Source organism: Ctenopharyngodon idella, chromosome 12 (assembly GCF_019924925.1).
Source record: "Ctenopharyngodon idella isolate HZGC_01 chromosome 12, HZGC01, whole genome shotgun sequence".
NCBI classification, from domain to species: Eukaryota; Metazoa; Chordata; class Actinopteri; order Cypriniformes; family Xenocyprididae; genus Ctenopharyngodon; species Ctenopharyngodon idella.
In genome coordinates this window covers 13,844,380-13,868,402 of record NC_067231.1, presented here as the reverse complement: position 1 = coordinate 13,868,402, position 24,023 = coordinate 13,844,380, and the positions used below count along the sequence as shown (strand labels likewise).

At 36.9% G+C, this 24,023-nt stretch overlaps 1 protein-coding gene across 3 annotated transcripts in view; it reads left to right on the top strand.

Moving 5' to 3' along the window:
- The window catches only part of cpped1 (calcineurin-like phosphoesterase domain containing 1), a 33,970-nt gene extending 11,850 nt beyond the window's left edge, over positions 1-22,120 (top strand). For 2 of the 3 annotated variants that reach the window (XM_051915238.1, XM_051915237.1), the window contains 2 exons: positions 4,562-4,984; positions 20,246-22,120. In XM_051915238.1, the coding sequence (XP_051771198.1) occupies positions 4,562-4,984; positions 20,246-20,469 (647 nt within the window). In that variant the 3' untranslated portion in view covers positions 20,470-22,120. The remainder of the gene's footprint in view (positions 1-4,561; positions 4,985-20,245) is intronic. The other variant, XM_051915240.1, reaches the window with a different exon arrangement.
- The last annotated feature ends 1,903 nt before the right edge of the window (positions 22,121-24,023 follow it).

Here is a 24,023-nt window from a genome sequence, read left to right as displayed (position 1 = left end):
GTAAAATTGTGAAATCTTATTACAATATAACTGTTTTCTATTGTAATATTTTTTAAAATGTCATTTATTCCTGTGATGGCGAAGCTGAATTTTTTAGGAGCCATTACTCCAGTCTTAAGTGTCACATGATCCTTCAGAAATCATTCTAATATGCTGACTTGGTGATCAAGAAATATTTAGGGCCCGAGCACCGATGGTGTGAGGACCCTATTGTAATTGCTCAGTCAATTCTTCTTCTTCTTTGAAATGAATCGCATTTTTGAGGGCCTAAAAATGCCCGAAAACTCATGAAACTTTGCACATGCATCAGAAGTGGTGAAAATTTACGTCTGATATGGGTTTCAGAATTAGGTGTGGCAAAATGGCTCGATAGCGCCACCTACAAAATTTCAATTAAGCGCCCTTCGCGCTATATTTCACGTACAGGTATGAAATTCGTAGACACATGCCTCAGCCCAATACCTACAAAAAAGTCTCTGGGGTGCAAAATCTGTAAACCCAACAGGAAGTGAGATATTTAGAATGTTCTCTGCAAAATTTGTGCAGTTTTTGCCATTTCCAGACGTTGTACTTTAACAAACTCCTCCTAGAGCTTTAATCAGATCAACATCATATTTGGTCAGTCTAATCTAAAGGCCTTTGCGATGTTAAATTGCAAAGATCTTGAGTTTTCGCCGAAGGGTGTGTCCGTGACGGCCTGACAAAGTTTGATGTTTCGCCATGAAACAGCAAGTTGTTGTAACTTGGGCATACAATGTCCGATCTGCCCCAAACTTCACATGATTTATTAGAGTCCTGGCCTGAAGACATCTACATGCCAATATTCAGTTACAGTCATATCGCCACCTGCAGGCAACAGGAAATGTCATGTTTTAGACTGTGATTAACTCCTAGAACAACATCATATTTGGTCTGTCTAATCTTAAGGCCTTAGCAATGTTACATTGCAAAGATCTTGAGTTTTCGCTGAAGGGTGTGTGTGTGGCGGCCTGACAAATTTTGGTGTTTTGACATGAAAGAGGAAGCTGTTGTAACTCGGTGTACAATGTTCGACCTGCCCCAAACTTTGCATGTGTGTCCTGGCCTGAAGACATCTACATGCCAATATTCAGTTAGTCATAGCGCCACCTGTTGTCAACAGGAAATGGCATGCTTTACACTGTAATTCACTCCCAGAAACACATTTTAATATGCCACAAAGTACTAAACATACTAGAAACACGTTAAATCATGCAACACTTGGCTAAGTGCTAATGTATGCGATTAACGCCAAGAAACAGGAAGTTGTTGTAGCTCAGGCATACAATGTCTGATCTGCTCCAAACTTCACATGTTTGATAATAGTCCTGGCCTGAAGACATCTACATGGCAACATTCAGTTACAGTCAAAGCGCCTCTTGTTGGCAGCAGGAAGTGTGGCACTTTGAAATGACTTTGCCATAATTCTCCTGTATTTACTCGCTTACATGCATGTTCACAGTTCAGTTTTCCGCCAGCGGGTGGTGGTGAACCTGGGTGCAAGGGCCCTTTCATCGCTGCTTGCAACTTTAATTCTTATTGTTATCAACATTGAAAACAGTTGTGCGAATAAATATTTTTTAACAATTATAAATGTCTTTACTGTCACTTTTGATCAATTTAATGCATGCTTGCTGAATAAAAGTAAAGACTTACTGATCCCAAACTTTTGAACGGTAGCGTATATTCATATATGTCACGTCAAGATGTGTCATGCCATAATTTACATCATTTATGCCAAAGGCATTTATTTATGCGTATCTCATAACCATTTCTGACACACTTTATTTGAATATGTGCATATTCAAATCACACTAATATGATAAAAAATTTTTCAAAGAATAATTAATTTTCTCTACTTTTATCAGCCTTTTTTTTGTCATTTTTTAAGCTTGACAGCTGGTTACTGTTCACTTACATTATATGGAAAAGAGCAGCATGACCATTCTGCCTAACATCTCTTTTTGTGGTTTATGGAAGAAAGAAAATCATATGGGTTTGTAATGGTTTGAGGGTGAGTAAAAGAATTGGGTGAAAGTTTTGGGTGCACTATCCTTTTGCATCACCGTTGTGTCATTGTATTGGCAATCTCGGGTTTGAACAACCCTGTCAGTCAGTATTTCCTTCATTAAACACGTGCTGTGATCCCTTCAAGCCTCATTAGTGACCAAATCTGATTCTGTTTCAGCCATTCTACCTCCTGCGTTCTGCCAGTCATAATGAACAGTGAGCGGCAGCATGTTGGACAAGCAAAGTTCCACACGGTAATTGAAGGGCCGCTCCGTGATATCGGCACAGAATCCTTGTGAGCTTTCCGGTTCAAGGACTTCTCCTGGCTAGCAGCAGGAGAGATCATCGAGGGAGGTGATTAGATTTCGAGAGCACTGAACCTGATGCTTTCCTTATGGGGACTATAAAAACGTTTGCCTTGTGCCTGTAGCCTTGTGTGTGCTGCGGTAGGGGACATTTCAGAAGGTGAGGCGGAGAATTTCTCTTCCTTCTGTTTCTCCTTCCACATACGTTAGGCTTTTAATTGCTGTTGAAAGCGTATAAAAGTGAAGTTCTCTGAGGAGCAGCTGCACATCAATGAGCTGACCAGAGGGAAATCAGCTCTGAAAGAGCCCTCTCTTCTCTGTATGTTTAGCTGATAGAGATCTCTTTTGGGAAGGATTTTAATAGGTTTCTGTGGGATTTGGCACTGCTGGGAGAAAGGGGAGACCTGTTGAGTTTGAATGTTATGTAATTCAGAGAGAAAGTCGAAATGAGGCTCAGTTTCAGATATTGGGAAATGGCACTGATCACACAGTAAGACTAGTAATTGACCTATTCACACTAAGAGCACAGGAAAAAGAAGTTGCTTTATCACTGAGCATTTTTTGACTTTTATTTTAGTATTATTTTTTGAAGAAGTAATTCAATTAGGAATGAAGATTATGTTATTTATTGTTAAGGGATTAATTTATTATTATTAACTTTTTAATAAATAATTATGTAATTTGAAACCTGAATTTCTTCTGTAGAAAAAAAATTGATATTACACAGAGTTGTATGGACAACTTTTTTGTGGCAATCATGGTCCTTTGAACTGTCTTATTGAAAAGATTGTGTGACGATTCTCTTTATAATAGTTTACAAAAAATGCATTTCTAAAATTCTTTAAGTGAGGTGCTGGAAAGCATTTTAATTCTCTCAGTAGACTAAATTCATGGTCTGTTGGTTTAGTTTTCTTTGTCTAGCATTCACAAAACTGCAGTCACTAATGCCAACTCTAATTTCATTTCTGCTACTCATTGAGTTTCAAATTCACAGCAGGCAATTAGCAAGATGCCCTACTTGTCATATTAGAGGTAACCTAAGGCTGTTATTAACGAGCTTCAAAACTCAATGCTTGACAGTCTGCCTTTACTTTAGAGAAATGTGGTTATACTGGATGCTTCCCTATCTTCTGCAAGAAACAGAAACTTCATTTTGAATCCTCCACATATCGCCTGCTTCAGTATTCTTTTGAAGATGGAAGGAGCCATTGAAGATAGTATTTATATACTATCACATGCCTCATGTCTGGCACTGTTTCTTATTTTCCACTGAAAACCGACTCTTCCTGCTGTGTTCATTGCTGCTGTGCTCAATATTCCTCCTGAGGATTTAACTGTAGTTTTTTGTAATTTGTAGTCTTTTCTGGTCCTGTTGTGCACAATATTCCAAAAGAAAAAACATCTAAATATATATATTTTTCTTTGGAATAAAGTGAACAAATGTTTAGGAAAAAATATATAGAATATATAGAAATATATCTAGATCTGCCTAAAATTAAAGGGTTAGTTCACCCAAAAATGAAATTTCTGTCATTAAGTACTCACCCTCATGTTGTCCCAAACCCGTAAGACCTTTGTTTGTCTTCGGAACACAAATTAAGATATTTTTGATGAAATCCAAGGGTATCTGATCCACACATAGGCAGCAACGATATTGCACCTTTTGAGGTCCAGAAAGGTACTAAACCCTGACAGCAACATAGTGTCGGGCCAGATCCGGCCCACATCTGGTCCGCGTGTAATCCACATGTTGCTGTCTGGGAAGACATCATTAAAACATTCGACGTGACTACAGTGGTTTAACCTTAATTTTATGAAGCGACAAGAATACATTTTATGTGCAAAAACAACAAAAATAATGACTTTATTCAACAAATTCGTCTGTCCCCTGTCATACTGTTAAGCTATTTTTGTTGCTGAGCTTCAGTGTTTATATCTGAACACGGGCTAACGCATGCCTCGTGCTGCTCACGTGACAGAGCCGGCCAATACTGAGCCGCTGTTCGGACATAAACTCTGAAGCTCTGCAACGAAAATTCTGAAGAAAAACAAAGGTCTTACGGGTTTGGGACGACATGAGGGTGAGTACTTAATGACAGAAATTTCATTTTTGGGTGAACTAACACTTTAAGTCCTGAATATCATGGAAATGGGTTGCATGTGCCACTTCATGTTGACTTTCTTAAATGAGGCTTTTCAAACAAGAAAAATCTCTTTTCATTTTTCAGGAAATGAGTTCAGAGAAGAACAAGTTAAGGACCTCAAAGAAGCACTGAGAGGCACTGACCCCGACATTCCTCTTGTGTTCGTCAGCGGCAACCACGACCTTGGCAACACACCCACTCCGGACACCGTGGAGCAGTTCTGCCGTGACTGGGGCGATGATTACTTCAGTTTTTGGGTGGGTGGGGTCTTGTGTTTGGTGTTGAACTCTCAGTTCTTCTTCGACTCATCAGGCTGCCCTGAGTTAATGGAGGCCCACGAGGTCTGGCTGGAGAGCCAGCTGCAGAGAGCCATCCAGACCCCCTCCCACCACGTGCTTGTCTTCCAGCACATTCCGCTCTTCCTCCGTACACCTGATGAAGAGGATGACTACTTCAACCTGCAGAGGGGAATCAGAGAGCGCTTGATCCAGAGATTCAAACAGGCAGGTGAGAAGAAAGCACTTGAGCCTTACACTTCAAACAAGCCAAGTTGCAAGTGTTCATACTTCATATCATACAGTATCTATTAGTTTTTTAAACACAGTGTCTCCACAGTGTTTCCTACAGGATTTTGTTTAGCCTGTTCTCCAAAATAGACTAAATAGTAACTAAAATTATTTTTTCCAACATATTTTTATATATATATTTTATATATTTTTTGTTTTTACTTAATTATTTATGATTAAGAAACTGCTTATTAAATTTAATTTTTTACAGTTTATTGCAACAAAACAGTAAAACTGTTTCTTCATGTTGTCATAAGAACACCGATAATTATATTGATTGAATTAACATTTTTCGCATTGTTTTCACAAGGCATAAATAGCATTCTCAGATCATTTCAAGTCAGACATAAAAATGTGCTTTTCAGTGAGTGGGTAATGCAAGCCAATTCAGTGAGACCTGACTGATTCACCAAATGGTTTGATTCATTAAAAAAAAGCAATAATCAATTGATTTGTTCAAGAATTAAACAGCAAGGTTAATATATTGCTATATTAAAGAGGACCTATTACTCCCTTTTACAAGATTTTGTTTTTAGGGTCTTTGATTTTGTTTTTTACATTGTTGCAGCACCTCACTTCCTAGTCTGTCAGTAAAGATCTGTTTAGTTCCTGTCTTTATGAAGCCCCTCCTTCCGAAAAGCGCAATGTGCACTGATTGGTCGACTGGACCAGTGTGTTGTGATTAGTCAACTGCGTCAAACGTGTTTCGGAAATGTCATGACCTTTACCATAACCGTGATTTTCAACACACTACTAATGCAACTCAACCAGGAATATTATGACGTGTACTGTATGTTCCTGGAAGAAAACTCAAGACTACAATCGAGATGTTTCGGTTATAGAGAATAACTCTCTTTAGAGTGGCGTTGTGCTTTGTAAGTTTGCAGACCTTTTTCTGAAAGTTAATGTAAAAAAAAAAAGTAAAAAACAAAAACATATTAGGTCCTCTTTAACTAGTCTACATAACACATCAGTGTATAGTAGGCCTACGGACAATAATTTTTATTTATTTTATTCTTTTTCAGTGAAAAGTCTAAACTTTCCATATTCAACAAAAAACAATGAAAACTAAAAACATATTCAAAATAATTGTTTTTTATTCTTAAAAAAGTCATTAAAAATGAAAAACTAATTCCAGAAAAATCCAGATTTTTTTTTAACATAACTGTAATTATTTTAGACTACCCAACATTTTAGAAATATAAGGGCAGATAAAATGTTTATTTTTTTATTTATTTGTTGGTAACACAATAAAAGACCATGAAATTATTGGTGCAAGTATGCTACAGTAAATGGCACATTTATGGTCACATGCTGGAATAATGCCTTTGTCCTGCCTGTGGCTCTTTAATTATGCTGTGAGTGCCCTGGAGTGCTTTTAAAAGATGTATAATAAAAGCTTTGCAGACAAGAAATATGCAAGTTGTCCATATACATTTTGGGATTCTGTTATTAGAGTGGACTCTATAAGAGACATATTGTGCATAGGTTAATTATTGATTTCAGAACTCAGAGAAGGTTGGATCAAAGCGCATGATGTTTTATTTAACAGCCGTGCTGACTTAAACAGCATACATTACTCAATACTCTATTCTCATGTTGATATCTAATGAGCATTTTTGGGGTTGCAGTTCCTTTTGCTCCCTTTAAATAAAGATTTTTACTATTAACAGGCGATTCAATATTTTAGCCTGAAAGCATTGAATCTGATTGCTGTTCAAATTCCTAATTTCCTACACAAGGATTTTATCATGTGGCTTCAAGAAAAGAGAAACGGCAGTGTTATTGTTACAGCTATCAATTGATATGGTTCTTTAAAAGTGTCAGATTGATTAACTCTTCATTTATTTTCAGTTATACATAGTAGTAGTTCTGGCACCAGAAACCATTAAACAAGCTTGTTTATGTAGAAAAAAGTAAATCCACTGGGTTGAGGGTTATGTTAGCCATGAGGGGAAAAATACTGATCTTCCTTTGTTCCAAAGGTTAGTGTTCAAAAGAAACAACATATATTGATCTTTGTATGGACAGAGAGATGCATCATGGTGCATTGATATTGAAAATCACTTTAAAAAACGGGTAAAACAGGAAAATTCAATCTCTCTAGTCATGAAAAATGTGACATCTTTAATATTAGATTTGAACTTTCATCTCTCATTTTATACATGCTGTATGATCATGGGAATGGAGTAGTGTGTAATGTAAATAAGGACGACAGAGAGGGGCTTGATTGGAGGACTGACACATCCACTTCACAGCTTCCTTTTGAATGCCACTTTTACTATTTCCACTTTCCAATTTCTCAATGATCAAAACATGAAGGATACAAAAATGAAAAAAAAAAATTAAGGCAATCCTCTTGGAGATCAGAGATCACTGTCAGAGGAAAACACAGCCACTGCCCACAAACTCATTTTCCCGGGCTCCTTGAGCTCGTAGATTTAATAGCACGCTGCAAATTATATTTGTATGATTTAAACCACATTTTCTAAAAGGCAGCGAGGCTGTGAGAAGATGATCCTTTTTTGAGACATCCGCCTTGGAGGAAAACATGCTGATCACTCCAGATGTCTGTTAGCTTTGAGGTTTGTACAGTGGGTGGCATTTGTAATGAATACATATAATAGACACTTCCTGATATCCTGAGCTGTTTACAGACCTATATTCATCTGCTGCACTGACATAGTAGTTGTAGGACACTGTTCAACTCAAATGCCCTGTAATGTCTGTCTGTCAGGTTCTCTGTGCTTTGTGATAAGTTTTGTGTTAATAATAAATATTATTTTGTTGGTGTACACTGAACTGATCTTGTTTTCTGTGGATGCTGGGACATGAGCCTGAGAGAGTCTGAATGTTTAGATTCTAGTCAGGTCTACAGAGAAATTGTTAGTTTAGAATTCTGCAGAAAGCCCCACAGTTGTTCCTTTGCTACTTAAGGCTGGCCCATACTAAAAGATTTGTAAAATGTGAAAGACCACAAACATGATAAAAAAAAAACAAAAAAACACATAGATTTAACAGATTTGTTCCTATAGCGTGTGGAGCGCTGCAATATGAACAAGCCAGCACACCACACACTAACAGATTCCATTCACAAACATCCAGATTCCTGACTGTGAACACAAGAAATCTCTTGCGGTCAAACGTGACTTTAGAGTAAACAAACATGGCAGATGACGGACAGGAAGAAATGGTGATAATAGCACTCTAAAAAATGCTGGGTAAAAAACAAGGCACAATGGACAAACCCAAGCGATTGGGTTGTTTTAACCCAGCGATGGGGTTGTTTTAACCCAGCGATTGGATTGTTTTAACCCAGCGAATGGGTTGTTTTAACCCAGCGATGGGGCTGTTTTAACCCAGCGATTGGATTGTTTTAACCCAGAGATTGGGTTGTTTTAACCCAGCGATTGGATTGTTTTAACCCAGAGATTGGGTTGTTTTAACCCAGCGATTGGGTTGTTTTAACCCAGCGATGAAGTTGTTTTAACCCAGCGATTGGATTGTTTTAACCCAGAGATTGGGTTGTTTTAACCCAGCGATTGGATTGTTTTAACCCAGCGATTGAGTTGTTTTAACCCAGCGATTGGGTTGTTTTAACCCAGCGATTGGATTGTTTTAACCCAGTGAGTGATGGGGTTGTTTTAACCCAGCAATGGGGCTGTTTTAACCCAGCGATTGGATTGTTTTAACCCAGCGATTGGGTTGTTTTAACCCAGCGATTGGGTTGTTTTAACCCAGCTATGGGGTTGTTTTAACCCAGCGATTGGGTTGTTTTAACCCAGCGATAGGGTTGTTTTAACCCAGCGATTGGATTGTTTTAACCCAGTGAGCGATGGGGTTGTTTTAACCCAGCAATTAGGTTGTTTTAACCCAGAGATTGGGTTGTTTTAACCCAGCGATGGGGTTGTTTTAACCCAGCGATTGGATTGTTTTAACCCAGCGATAGAGTTGTTTTAACCCAGCGATTGGATTGTTTTAACCCAGTGATTGGGTTGTTCTAACCATGCGATTGGGTTGTTTTAACCAACCTGCTGGGTAGTTTTATTTAACTCAACCATTGTTTAAAAATTACTGTATTGCTTGCTTAAAGTGTTTTATAAATGAACATTTATTAATAAGTTTAATAAATAATAATTAAATAATAAACATTTATTAAACTGTTAAAAAGGTGAATAAATGTTCACCTTTTGATTATTACTGTTGCCTCTAGTAATTATGCATCTGATTTTTAATTTCCAGCCTATTTTGGGTTCAATTTAAGCCAGCCATATAGTAATTTTTAAACAATAGTTGAGTTAAATCAAAACAACCCAGTCTCTGGGTTTGTTTAAATTTAACCCAACTTGGGTTGTTTTTAACCCAGCATTTTTTAGAGTGAGTGTTTGGACTGCTTTTTACAGAAAAAAGCAGTCCAAACACTATTATCACTTGATGCTCTAAAGCTTTATAATGGCAGTGCACAGAAACCACCTGTTTGAAGCTCGAAAAACAGTGCATCCATCTATCATAAACGTACTCCACACAGCTCCGGGAGGTTAATAACGGCCTTCTGAAGCGAAGCGATGCATTTGTGGAAGAAAAATATCCATATTTAACACATTATAAAGTAAAATATCTAGCTTCTGCCAGAACGCCTTCCATATTCAACTTACGAAAAAAGCGTAACTGACGTTTTTTTTTTTTTTCAAGCTTCAAATTTGTGGTTTCCGTGCACTGCCATTATAAAGCTTTGGAGCATCAGGGTGATTACAGTATTAATATAACTCCGATTGTATTCATCTGAAAGAAGAAAGTCATATACACCTAGGATAGCTTGAGGGTGAGTAAATCATGGGGTAATTTTAATTTTAAAGTAAACTAATCCTTTAACCTCTTGCGTGTTTGTTTACATATATGTAAATATGCATTTTCCCTCTAAATCAGACACAGAAAAAGAAACCAATAAGATTCTTTTCTTTGAGGTCCATTCTAATGGAATCTTTCATAAGGCTTTAATTTGAGCACTGAAGACTGAGCCAATATTAAGTGAGGTTTTTACAGTATGTTTGTGCACTTTGTTAACACCCTTGATTGAATCTAAAATAGTACTCTTGACAACTGCACTAAACACACAAGCAGAAAGAAAGCTTGTGCTATCTTAAAAGGCAACTTCTGTTTTTGAGCCCCATTGAACTGTATTATAATGCAAACCATTTCATTTTAAATTACCATTCAACGTTTCTCACACTGCCAGTGGTGCTATCTTGTAGTGTGTTAATTAGCAGTGATAAGCCAAGTGTTTCCTCAGCTATTTCAGCTGTCTTAAGGCTCTCATTCAGCACACGCCAGTAGAAATGAGCGCGGGATTTGGTTAATCAACAGAACGCTTGTCATCTGCTGAGAATTGTAGGTAAGCTGGCAAGCATGTTGTTTTAGGCAGACAATGATGAATAGTCTGTTCTGTGGAGGTTACAGTGTGATGGAGTGCCCATTGTTATCAGATATCCTTTAGGAAAGGCTTGGCTGTGTTTTTGTGTATCTCAATGTCTTGCATCATTATAAGGAGTGTTTCAAGAGCTTAGAAAGATACTGTAACTACAGCCCCATTTGGCAATATCCTTTTGGATATTATCTTTTTGCAGTTTCTTTTTCAACTCTAATTTGATTTGTAATTTGGTTTAATGTAAATTGCAGATGGTAGAAACATAATTTACTTTGTTGCACTTTGTTGCACTCATAGTTTCTGGCTCGAATATATTTTTTCCCGAAATTGTCATAACTTCTGAATAAAAACTAAAATAATATTATTTTTTTGCTACACTGATAATTATGTCATGTTATGACTTATAAGCAATAAATGACCAGTAACGTTAGGTGATGGCAAAGGTAATCTACGTGTAAAATTTGATTAAATAAACATCATTAAAGAGGTCATATAGGACCATTAAAACATCCTGCTAGTTTCATTATTTAAAACGTCCTTCTCATTATAAACAAAGCATTTCCAGCTCCAAAAACAGCTTGTTTTGATATTGCGGGATGTGTGACGTCATACCGGCAAATACATTTGCATATGACTGCCTCCAGAGCAAGACATTGACAAATAATTATACTTCATTGCACAATAGGCCCCGCCCACTGGCGTTCAGTCGCTTAACGGCTTATGCGAGCGCCATGTTGCGTCAAAAGCAAATAGAACCCATTATAATCACTGACACTAAATACAATATACAGATGCCCATTCAAGTTCTGATAACAGGACAAATGGAAGAGTGAAAGAACGTTCACTCTGATACGTCCCATTTAAATAGCTCATATGCATCTCTGAACAGACTTCAAAAGGATCAGAAACAAGTGGATTTTTTATTTTAATGACATCCCAGATCACGTAGGAGGATTTTATGTTTGTTCGGAGCATTTTGTTTTGTAAACTCGCCACAGTGTAATGGAGAGTTCGCAAAGAAACTTTCTTTGAAAGATGCAGCAGCCAACTGTACGGGATCTGACAGCAGCTGCATCACAAACCGCAAGTAAATGATTTCATAATGCTTTGTCTGTAAATGACGGTTTTATATGGATATAAACTTACTCAATTGCAATAGTGAGTGGGCGTGGATACTGTTTGGGGTTTTTTTGTGCAAAAAAACTTTATTAACATATAAGTGAACTTCAAGAAACATATTAAAATAATAAAAAAAATCCATGTCAAGTCCCCTTTAAAGGGTTAGTTCACCCAAAAATGAAAATTCTGTCATTAATTACTCACCCTCATGTTGTTCCAAACCTGTAAGACCCTTGTTCATCTTCAGAACATAGATTATGATATTTTTGATGAAAATATCATAGACAGCATTTAATTACCACTTTCAAGGCCCAGAAAGGTAGAAAGACATTGTTAAAACAGTCCACGTGACTACAGTAACCTTAATTTTATGAAGCGACGAGAATACTTTTTGTGCACAAAAACAAAACAAAAATAACGACTTTATTAAACAAATTCGTCACTTCCCTGTCAGTGTCCTACGCTGTTTATGTTGTAGACACAATGCAGCGCTTCTGGGTTCTACGTCAGAATGCCGGTTCAATATTGGCCAGCTCCTACGTCAGCATCACACGCATGCATCGTGCTGCTCACGTGAACAGCGTCGGCCAATACTGATGCTGCGTTCCACACAAGGTTGGACGTGGGAATATCCAAATTAAATGTCCCACTTCAGACCTCAGAGTTCCAGTCACTCACATGATGTTGCCATGACACAATGAGAGCATATCGAGCAAATCACTTTGAAAAGCAAAAAGGAAGGTAAAATTATGAGAACTTAATGTCTAATGTTAAAGTTTGTTTTTACGTTCATATTCATTGGAAGCAGGATGCGCCAACATCTTGGAAGTGGTGTCAAATGACGTTTCTTGCTGAGGTCGGGCTTGATCGATGTACCCCGAGTTCACACGCCGAATGTCCGACTTTGAGTGGCGTTCCAGATGTTATTTCCTTGTCCCTTATTTAAAGGATTTACAGTGATAAATGGGTGCGATATATGATCGGCATAAGCAATGTTCTCTCTGCACAAAATCATTTTGTACTTCCTTATGTCATGCAAATTATTTCTGGCAGAGTTTTGTGAATAATGTATCCCAGTGGCCTAATGACAGCACACACAAACAGGCAGAAACGCACACACACAACCCTCAAACTAAACCGTTAATGCAGTCTGAGTAGTTTGAATAGACGAGACAGGATTTACATACCATCCATATCTGGCAGATCCGTTAGTTCTGTGGCTGGGAATAGAGACTCTAGTAGGGTGTTTAGTGTGTCTCCTGAGAACTGAACACAGAACGGCGTCATACTTCCTTATTGGACCAAATCTCTGGCTTATTTTATGTGAATGTTTATTTTTAGTACGTACTATTCTCTCACATTCTCAGCAAATTTCACCTCTCTCAGCCAAAAGGCAAGTTGATCCCTAGATACTACTATTCTTGCAGTAATGAGCCCATTAATTAACAGGCAGATAAATGGGATTTTCTCAAACGTATCTACAAGAAGTGAAATAAAAAGCAATTCATGAGATGGAAATAAGTAGCTGAGAGCAGTGGACAAAATTGAGGGGGAATATGCTGTGGAAACAGTACAGAAGGGTGCTATAATATTCTGTGTTCATAGTACTGCTGTTGGCATTAGTGTAGAATCCCAGAACTCCCAGCGGGATGACATATTTTGATCATCTTTAGATGGACATCTCCTTATAAACATGTAGAAACTACTGACTTTACATCAGATCTCCACAACTAAATCCATCACAGCACTGTTTGTTGTTAAGAGATCACAGCTTATTAATCAGCCTGATTACAGGACTGGTGGGAGTATGGACACACTGATATGTTCACAGCCAAAAATCACAACCGAGAAAAGAAGCGACTGCAAGCGTGCTGAGACACTGTCACAAAATGCAGAATTTTTTATGGCATACAAAGCAAAACAATGTCCAAACGGAGAGACACAGACTAATGTGATTATCTGAACAGAGAGAAATAATGTTTATTTGAAAACCTCAAGATGACAATGGAAATAGACCCTCTGTTATAGCATTAAAAGCAAAAGTTTGTTGTTGTAAGAACTATGTATTTGATACACTGTGCAATATAATATAGGCTACCATAAATAGCTATTTTTATAGACATGAAATGTTAAAATGTTGTTTTAGTCCTACCTCAGAGGTCTTGACCTTCTCGACTTTATCCTACAGTTAACATCATACAACAGCATCATTTTTAACATAACTAGCTAGACTGCATGACAGCATAAGTTAAGCTTTTATATATATATATATATCAGAGATGTAAAGTACTTGAGTAAATGTAACTAGTTACTGTACTTAAGTATCTTTTTGGCTACTTTGTAGTTGTACTGAGTATCAAAGATATTGGCAACTTTTATTCTCTACTTGACTACATTTTTGAGCAAGTAAATGTACTTTTTACTCCACTACATTTGTGATGAGAAATGCAATTACAAATTACATTTTTCATGGCAGCTAACTTTTTCTGCAGCAGTTTGTTTCTGATATAAAGAAGTGATATCGCCACCTAAGGGCATTGAAGGTACTATATCTTGTGCATTTTGCCTTTACTCACCCAAAACAAGGATACTTTACGTGAATGTGAGTGCATTAGCAGGTAGTTGCTGATCGCAGATGTTTTATTTATTAGATGAGGAAATGACTGCAGCTAGTAATAAGGCTTAAACCAGCACATACAGTAGACTCTGACTATTGAATTTTACGTAACATTGTTTTATTTATCCGCTATATTGACAAGACTGTTTTGAAGGATATTGGTTTACTTATGGCCTTTCTGTGCACTTGAGCTCAACTGAGACTTGAGAGTTTGTAGACGTTTAAAAGGTTGTTGTGTCTACCTTGATTTATTGCAACATTGAGGTGTTCTCGTTTTATTTTGATTTTAGAAAATAAACTTGATTTCTCATCTTACAAATCAATTGATTCTTATTTTCACTGGCATGTCTCTCAGGACTAGTGCATCTCTGAGCCTACATTCAGCATGAGTAAAATACTTAAGTACTGTTAAAATCAGATACTTTAAGACTTTTACTCAAGTTGTATTGGAATTGGTTACTTGTAACTTGTAGTGGAGTCATTTTCAATGTAAGGTATCAGTACTTTTACTCAAGTATGGTTTTCAGGTACTCTTTACACCTCTGATATATATATATATATCAGAGATGCACCTGTACTGCACCTGTACATACATACACACATACAGGTGCATCTCAATAAATTAGAATGTCGTGGAAAAGTTCATTTATTACAGTAATTCAACTCAAATTGTGCAACTTGTGTATTAAATAAATTCAGTGCACACAGACTGAAGTACTTTAAATCTTTGGTTCTTTTAATTGTGATGATTTTGGCTCACATTTAACAAAAACCCACCAATTCACTATCTCAATAAATTAGAATACTTCATAAGATCAATAAAAAAAAGGATATTTCAAACAGAAATGTCAGGCTTCTGAAAAGTATGTTCATTTCTATGCACTCAATACTTGGTTGGGCCTCCTTTTGCCTGAATTACTGCATCAATGTGGCGTGGCATGGAGGCAATCAGCCTGTGGCACTGCTGAGGTGGTATCGAAGCCCAGGTTGCTTTGATAGTAGCCTTCAGGTCATCTGCATTGTTGGGTCTGGTGTCTTTCATCTTCCTCTTGACAATACCCCATAGATTCTCTATGGGGTTCAGGTCAGGCAAGTTTGCTGGCCAATCAAGCACAGTAACACCATGGTCATTGAACCAGCTTTTGGTACCTTTGGCAGTGTGGGCAGGTGCCAAATCCTGCTGGAAAATGAAATCAGCATCTCCATAAAGCTTGTCAGCAGAAGGAAGCATGAAGTGCTCTATAATTTCCTGGTAGATGGCTGCGTTGACTGTGGACTTCAGAAAACACAGTGGACCAACACCAGCAGATGACATGGCAGCCCATGTCATCACTGACTGTGGAAACTTCACACTGGACTTCAAGCAACATGGTTTCTGTGCCGCTCCACTCTTCCTCCAGACTCTGGAACCTTGATTTCCAAATGAAATGCAAAATTTACTTTCATCTGAAAAGAGGACTTTGGACCACTGAGCAACAGTCCAGTTCTTTTTCTCCTTAGCCCAGGTAAGACGCTTCTGACGTTATCTTTGGTTCAAAAGTGGCTTGGTACGTGGAATGTGACAGTTGTAGCCCATTTCCTGAAGACGTCTGTGTGCGGAGGCTCTTGATGCACTGACTCCAGCTTCAGTCCACTCCTTTTGAAGCTCTCCTAAGTTCTTAAATCGGCTTCGCCTGACAATCTTCTCAAGCCTGCGGTCATTCCTTTCACTTGTACACCTTTTCCTACCACACTTTTTCCTTCCAGTCAACTTTCCATGAATATGCTTTGGCACAGCACTCTGCGAACAGCCAGCTCTTTCAGCAATGACCCTCTGTGGCTTACCCTCATTGTAGAGGGTCTTGATGATCATCTTCTGGACAACTGTCAAGTCAGCAGACTTCCCCATGACTGCTGTTGGGATTACTGACCTAAACCCAGTATTTATACCCTGAGAATGGTAATTTAATAGAACTTGAAATTAAATATTCTAATAATTTGAGATACTGATTTTTTGATTTTGATGAGCAGGAAGCTGTAATCATCAAAATGAAAACAAAAAAGTCTGGAAATATTTTACTTTATGTCTAATAAATCTAGAATATATTTAAGTTTTACTTATTGAATTAAATTACAGAAAAAAAAAAAAAAAAAAACTTTTCCATGATATTCTAATTTATTCAGATTCACCTGTATATATATATATATATATATGTATATGCTCTGTTACTTTGGTCCCATTTCCCTTTTTCTGGTGTAGTTTTTCCAGTTATTATACATGTTTTTACATTGTACTTATGTTTTAAAAAATACCTGAATGTAATTACACTGTTACAGTTACACCTTAACCCACCCTTAAACCTAACCATACACCCAAACCTGTCTCTAACCTTACCCGTATCCCACCTCAATAGCAGCAAACGTGTTTTGCAATACAATATGAACACAATAAGTACATTGTACTTATTTTTTGATGTAGGTACATAGTAGTTAAGGTCACCTAATATAAAGTGGGACCGATTCTTTTTTTAATACGTTCCCACTATTTTGTAACAGGTTTTAGGTTGAAGTGTAGTTACAGTAGATGTATTCAGTCATTAACAGTATTGCATGTCTAATTATTCTATCCGGTAGTGCAGTAGAGAGGATGTCCTTAGAGTAAATGACTTGTTTAAGAAGTGCTTTGATTTTTCTTCCCCCTCCTCAGTTTCACATCTGACTTCCCCAGATAATTGGACACTCTTTTTTTATCCACCATGTTTCTGTTGCTTGCTTCCGTCGAGTGGATTAGAGGTTATGATATGTGAAAGATGCTTGAAATGTGCATAATATTCCTATTAAAGTAATTTACATAATTCATAATGTTTTGTTCCCGTTGTTTTAATTGTTTTTGGGAAGGTTTCTGCTTTATGTGCTGCATTGTGCAAGTCTTTAAGTGTCAAGGTAGTTGGAATTGTGTTTGTTTGTGTGGTTTCATTAGCAGAGTTCCTCTCTGTCCAACAGAGCATGCAGATAGCTATCATGTGCATGTGGAACAAGAACAACTAGTGAAATTTAGATGAACACTGACAGCAACAATCTGTAATTATACCTCTCAACATTGTGTTCCTGCCATAATCAGTTTCTCCTTTCTTCTTCTTCTTTTATGTATTTTGGCATGCCATCTTCTGTCTTACCATCATCCCTGTGGTTTTTGGCACCTTTGCTCTGTCTGAATGAAAAATTCATGTGAGATTTTGTTTCCTGCTTCCAAATGCATCCATTACCTCGGTATGGGGGTACCACCTTTTCAGAATTCTCTTCAGAAATGAAACCTTGTCTGAACTGTGGAAGAGCCACCAGCCTCACGTCCTTCACAAAAGAGAGAGCTCATTTGTGCCTTTCACTCTGGGTGACTTGTTTGATGAACTATAGTGATTCTGCATTCGGTCCATTGCTTTAAATTCCTGAATGACAGAGCCTCGGCCACTGCTGCAGGGGAGAGATGAGAAGCTTCACAATGGTTATGCAGATCAACGGGGAAACTGAATCTGATGCGGCCCCCACCATGCCGATGTGGATTTTCAGTCTATCAGCGTGGACACATGGTCAATCAGACAGGAAATTCAGTTGATTCAGTTGCAGTGTTGAGTTCATAGCCTCATGTTGGTTTGATCAGGGTCTTGTGTATAAATGTGGTCCACGTTGCAGCTCATACTGGCCAATAACAGACTGCTTAGACTGGAAGAGACCATCTGACCAATGTTTATATACCATTTGTAGTCAGATTTTTGAAATGTTTTTAAAAGAAGTGTCTTATGCTCAACAAAGCTGCATTTATTTGATCAAATACAGTAAAACAGTAATATTGTGAAATATTATTAATTTAAAATAACATTATAATAATATAATATAATATTAGTAAGCAATAAGGTAGGAGAGGCTGTTAAGAAGTCATGACTGAAGGGTGTTGTTAGGCATGACGCGAAGCCAAAAAATATGTATCTATGCAACTTTCATGAAGTAAAATCACTAAAAGCCTTCCTTACGCTGTCAAAAATAGTCCCTGACTGTTACATTATTATGCCATTAGAGGGCGGCAAAGACTTTATGACTTGTCTTTATGAGTGAGTCACTCAGTAGCGAAGACTTTTATATTGAAAAGACTGAATTGTTGTGAACACGGAACAAGACACAACTGATAAATGCTTTGACTAGCACTGTCAGTCATGGGAAAACCCCTTAACTGTTAAAAGGACAAGATATAGCGGACATTTAAACATATGTTTTATTATGAACATAGGACTGACCTGAAGGAAAATGCTAAATCTGAATGCTGGTAATAAACTCGTTCAATCAATCTTTCTCACAATACTCTTCTACATAATAAGGTAAGCTTCAATGAACAATATGAATTGAGAACAGACAGTTTATGTTGCTAAGAGTGGTTGCTAAGGGTGTTGTGATACTTATATACTTACAGCCATTGGGTGAAGCGGTCATAGCCGTGTTTTATCGTGAATAAAACACAGCTATTGACTAATCAGAATCAAGGACAGGAACTAACCGTAATATAATATAATATAATATAATATAATAAAATAAAATATAATATAATATAATATAATATAATATAATATAATATAATATAATATAATATAAAAATGTCCTAGATAAAATATAAGGAAATATTATCATAGAATATTATTATATTTTATTTTAATATGTAATTTATTCCTGTGATGACAAAGCTGAATTTTCAGCAGTCATCATTACTCCAGTCTTCAGTGTCACATGATCCTTCAGAAATCATTCTAATATGCTGATTTGCTGCTGAAGAAACATTTCTCTTTTTTTATCATTGTTAAAAACAGTTGTGCTTCTTAATATTTTTGAGGAAACCGTGATGTTTTTTTTCTTCAGGATTTTAGTAAGCTTAAAAGAACCACATTTATTTGAAATAGAAATCTTTTGTAACATTATAGACATTTTACTGTCACTTTTGATTGATTTGCATCATTCTTACTGAATAAACAATTTCTTTAAAAAAATTACTGGTCCCAAACTTTTACAGTACTGCGGCATTTAGCAGTGGTTCATCTGAAATTGTTTGTCACAATAAAAGATGTGTGGAATTTCCAAAAAAATAAAATAAAAAAATAAAATATCTGACAAGCAGCAGAAAATGTGTATACACTGTAAAAAATTATTTTCATGATTTGTTATAACATTTTTTCTTTTGTCAGATCAACTTAGATAATTCATGTAGGTTAGATAACATAAATTATAACATAATTCAGAGTAATAAGGACTCACAAAAACTGAAAATAAAGTGAAAAGTTCTGCTAATGGACATCTAGTTTACTTAAGTACCTCAAACAAAACTCTGAGACCCGGTTTCACAGACAGGGCTTAAGCCTAAGCCAGGATTAAGCCTTAGTTCAATTGGGGCATTTAAGTAGCTTTTATAAACGTTCACTAGAAAAAAACATTACTGGTGTGCATCCTGAGACAAAACAATGGCACTGACATATTTTAAGATCTATCAGTACAAGTTACTTTCAGTTACAACAGCTTAAACATTCATTTTAGTCTAGGACTAGCTTAAGCATTGTCTGTGAAACTGGGGGTGAATTTCTTTCAGTGATTTAATGTCACTAACCGTGCAAATGTTGGCAAATCCAGCTATTTATTTCATCCTCAAAAAGAGCTTGTATAAACCTTGAAAACACACCTTGTTTTCTAGGAGGATTTGTAAAAAGAAAGTTGCATGTAGATGTATACACTTTTATCTAAAGAGTTGCTAATGCCATGCTCTGGTGTTCGAGCTACAGGAAGTTGTATAGAGTCAGCCATTCAGATTAGAGCTTGCCAGATTGTGAAAGTACCCTCTAGTTTTGTATCATTAGGTCATCAAATGGACTGTGGGCATCTGTAGGTGCGAAGCTGAGACAATGTGATCATGAATTGATTATTTTGTGTGAATTGACTAGGGAAGCGTTTTATTTTTAATTACATTCAAAATCAGACTGATCTGTTTTTGATGTCATTTGTTAGTGATATCAACCTGTGTCTCATTTCAGGGGTGAAAGCTGTGTTCTCTGGTCACTACCACAGAAATGCAGGAGGATGCCATGATGGGCTGGATATGGTGGTGAGCTCTGCAGTCGGTTGTCAGTTGGGGAATGACACTCACGGTGTGCGAGTGGTGGTAGTTACTGAAGATTACATCATCCATCGCTACCATAGTCTGGATCAATTAACCGAAAGAGGAATGGATGAAGACCTGAAGAAATTGTTGGTTTAAAACCACCTCCAGATCAATAATCATGTGGTTGTGTCCTCATCTTCAACATTCATAATAGAAACTGAGCCGTTGTTAGTACATTTAGAGGTTTTTTTTTTTTTTTTTTACAGGAACAAAAAGAGTCTTATGTTCTGTATACATTAGCAAGCATTAAAAAATTTGAACCAGTGGCACTTTTGATCTTTGATACTCACATCATCTGTCTCCACGTTTTAATCATGCAAATGTGTCTGAGAATTCCTTAAACAGTGAAGATAAATCACCTCATCATACTAATGGAGTGAGGAGATGCTAGGGTGCAATGGTAGTTTAATAGTGCTGAACATTTTGGATGACAGTTTGATGAGTTCACTCCTTGCTCCTCTCTGCTCATTACTCTGTTCTGTCTCTGAGAGGAGGGAAGAGGCAATCTCCATGGTAACTATTGAAAGACATGACTGCGTTGACCGGGACATCGAGTCACTTGTACTGTGGGTGGATCACTGAAAACATAATTGCTGACCTCACCTCACACTTGGACGATTGCAGCCGGGTGTGACTTTGACGGCAGGCATACAGCAATAAAGACATTTTAAATGACCAAGCTCTTGTCTGAATTCAATCTGAGACCTCACCAGGGTAATACATGCTAAAATTAAACTGGATGTTTTCCAGTTTTCTCTGGATCTTTCCATGTAATATTTATATGTAATGTCTAATGGTATGATCATACAGAGGGGTTCAAAAGTTTAACGTTTTCATTATAAATGATGTAAAAGACATTCAGTTTGAGTGAAAAGTTGAATTGAAAACTGAACATGATTATCAGAATGTTTTAGTATTTTATTTGTGCTCCTTTAGCTTTAATGGTGGTGACACTTGAGCTGCATGAACATCTGACTCACTGTACAAAGGTGTTCACATGATCAATGTTGCAAATTTACGGTAACACTACAATAAGGTCTAATTTGTTAACTCGCATGAACGAGTAATGAGCAGTATATTTTGTTAATGTTAGTTAATAAAAGTACATTTGTTCATTGTTTATGTTATTTTAGAGTACATTACCTAATGTTGATGGACACAACTGATTTATTGTAGTAGTAAATGTTAAAATTAACAATAAGATATTAGTAAATGCTGGAGTATTGTTTGTGTTAGTTAATCTTAACTAATGCAGTTAAGTAAGGGATAATGTACATCAAGCCAGTTGATCTCAGAATAAACCCAGACAGGGTGATCAGGATTTTACTGAGTTTTAATATTTTATTAGCTTACTAAACGCAAAACTTTGACAAAGAAAAAACATTCCTAGCGAGCGTATAGCGCTGCTGACTTCAGTAACACGGATGAGCCTGTGTTATCTGCTTTCAGCGGTTGTTATCGGGGAATAACATACCGAATCAGAATCAAGTATTCCACAGAGCCGTGTAATAACTAATGGTAACAGGTGAAACCTTATTGTAAAATGTTAGCTAATTTACTTGATTAGTGACCTAGAAATCTGAGCGCAGAATCTGAAGTATTTCTTATTCATTTTATGTCATATTTCTTTGTTTTAATTGTATAATTGCCAGGTTTAATAGAATTAGATTCAAATAGATTTTGAATTCTGTACATGGTTGTATTTTTGTACTGTACTTTAAATGATAAAATAAATCAAAAAATGCTTTGTCTGTTGTCTCTTTTTTCACAAATTAGCTTTTCATTTAGGATATGGATATAGGGCCCTAGAATGCAACTACAATTCACACAAATATACCCGAAATAAACATTTGCAGTAGTCGTTAAAAATCTAGTCGCCACTGGCAAGATTTGGAAATATTTGTACATCCAGATATGATCTCGTGAGATGCCATAAATAAATAGGCCAAGCCAAAAATGGCCTTTTAATGGTCTTATGAAAAAAGAAATGTGAAGTCCGCACACTGAAAATAACTGCTGTTATTTTTCAGTGTGCGGACTTCACATTTCTTTTTCATTAGTTTTTTTTTTTTTGTTGTCCTGCACCTGAGCCCAGTTTGGGTTTTTTTGGGATGTGCACATCTACTTGAATATTTTGATCCTTTTAATGGTCTTAACCATTTTAATCACAAATCACTAGTCAGGAAATTAGCAATAATTGCACAAATACTGTAAAGTAACTTAGTACGGAATAGCCTTCCCCACCTTGCAGACAGCCTTTTAAAGGAAGAAGAGTCAGTGTTGTTCCACTCAATGTTAATGGCTTCAAACAGTTCATGAGTAGTTGAAAAATGTCTCCCAGTTCGTCGTCATGTGAGACCAAATATTCAGTACAGGGTTCAAATCTGGACTCTGGCCAGGCCAAAACATGAGCCTAATGGACTCCATGGCCACTTCTTGGTTGTTTTGTGAGCATTGTCTTGTTGAAAAAATAACATCTGATCATTCCTCTTTAGATAACAACTTTTCATTTGTGGGAAGCAAGCCATTCAGCAATATTCTCCTGTACTCCAAAGCATTAAATGACTTTTCACAGTAAAGCAGCTTACTAATACCAGCAGTTAAAAGGCTCCCCACACAATGACACCTCTTCCTCTATACTTCACTGTGGTAGAGATGCATTTATTATATAATTCTCAGCAGATTTTCAAAGACACCGCTCTGAAACTCGTGTTTCATTGTGATTCATCACTCCACACACAACTTCCCATTTTCTGCCAAAAACTTCATTCTGTCTTTGATGTTTTTCTGAGACAGCAATGGGTTTTTAAGAAGCATAGCTTAAATTTTGCTAAGTTCCTGACTACTAATTTGTGGTTAAGACAAGCAAAAGCTTAGTGTTTAGCCATTTTGGGCTTGGCCCTTTTTTTTGCGCCCAAGAGCGTACATCTAAAGTGCATGCACCTGTAATGCCTGATTCACGAAACTTTAAACTCACCCGTGAGTTAGCGATTTGAATCAGACTCACTCGCACAGTAAATAGTTAGAGCTGTTACTGAATTCACAGCCGTCTCCCTCACTGAACCGCGGGTCATTTTTCATTTAGGCCTATGTCCTATGTCGGATTGAAATTAACCAGAAACTGTCACTGTCTAAGTATGTAAGACTTAAATTATTCTATTTACTGAATTCTTGTTCAAATGACAGTGTATAATTACCAATATAGTGGCGATATATATAAAACAAAGACATTCAAGACATTCTTTTTACTAAAAATATTACTGGTCATTGCTTAGAGAGATCAGATTGTTAGATGGAGATGACCGTAAGGAAAATTTGGTTTGGGAATAAAGCTAAGGTAGCTGAAATGTTGAGTAGGTAAACACTTTTTATACTGGTTGAAACTCTCTTTACATCCTGATAGCAATCAATTATAGAAGTGGTCAAAATATTAAAAAATATATATCATCTGTGGAAGTCTCAGGACCATAAAATGTTCGTCCTATCATTGCATTCGGTCCGATGTCCTATACCTGCCTGTCAACATTCCATGCACCCTGCTCTCGCAGACAACACACGTCATCAGCGTGTTCCATGATGAGGCTATGCAGAGTTGTAGACAGACAGTCACCGGGCGCCACAAACAAACAGCAGCCAACTTTTACATTTCC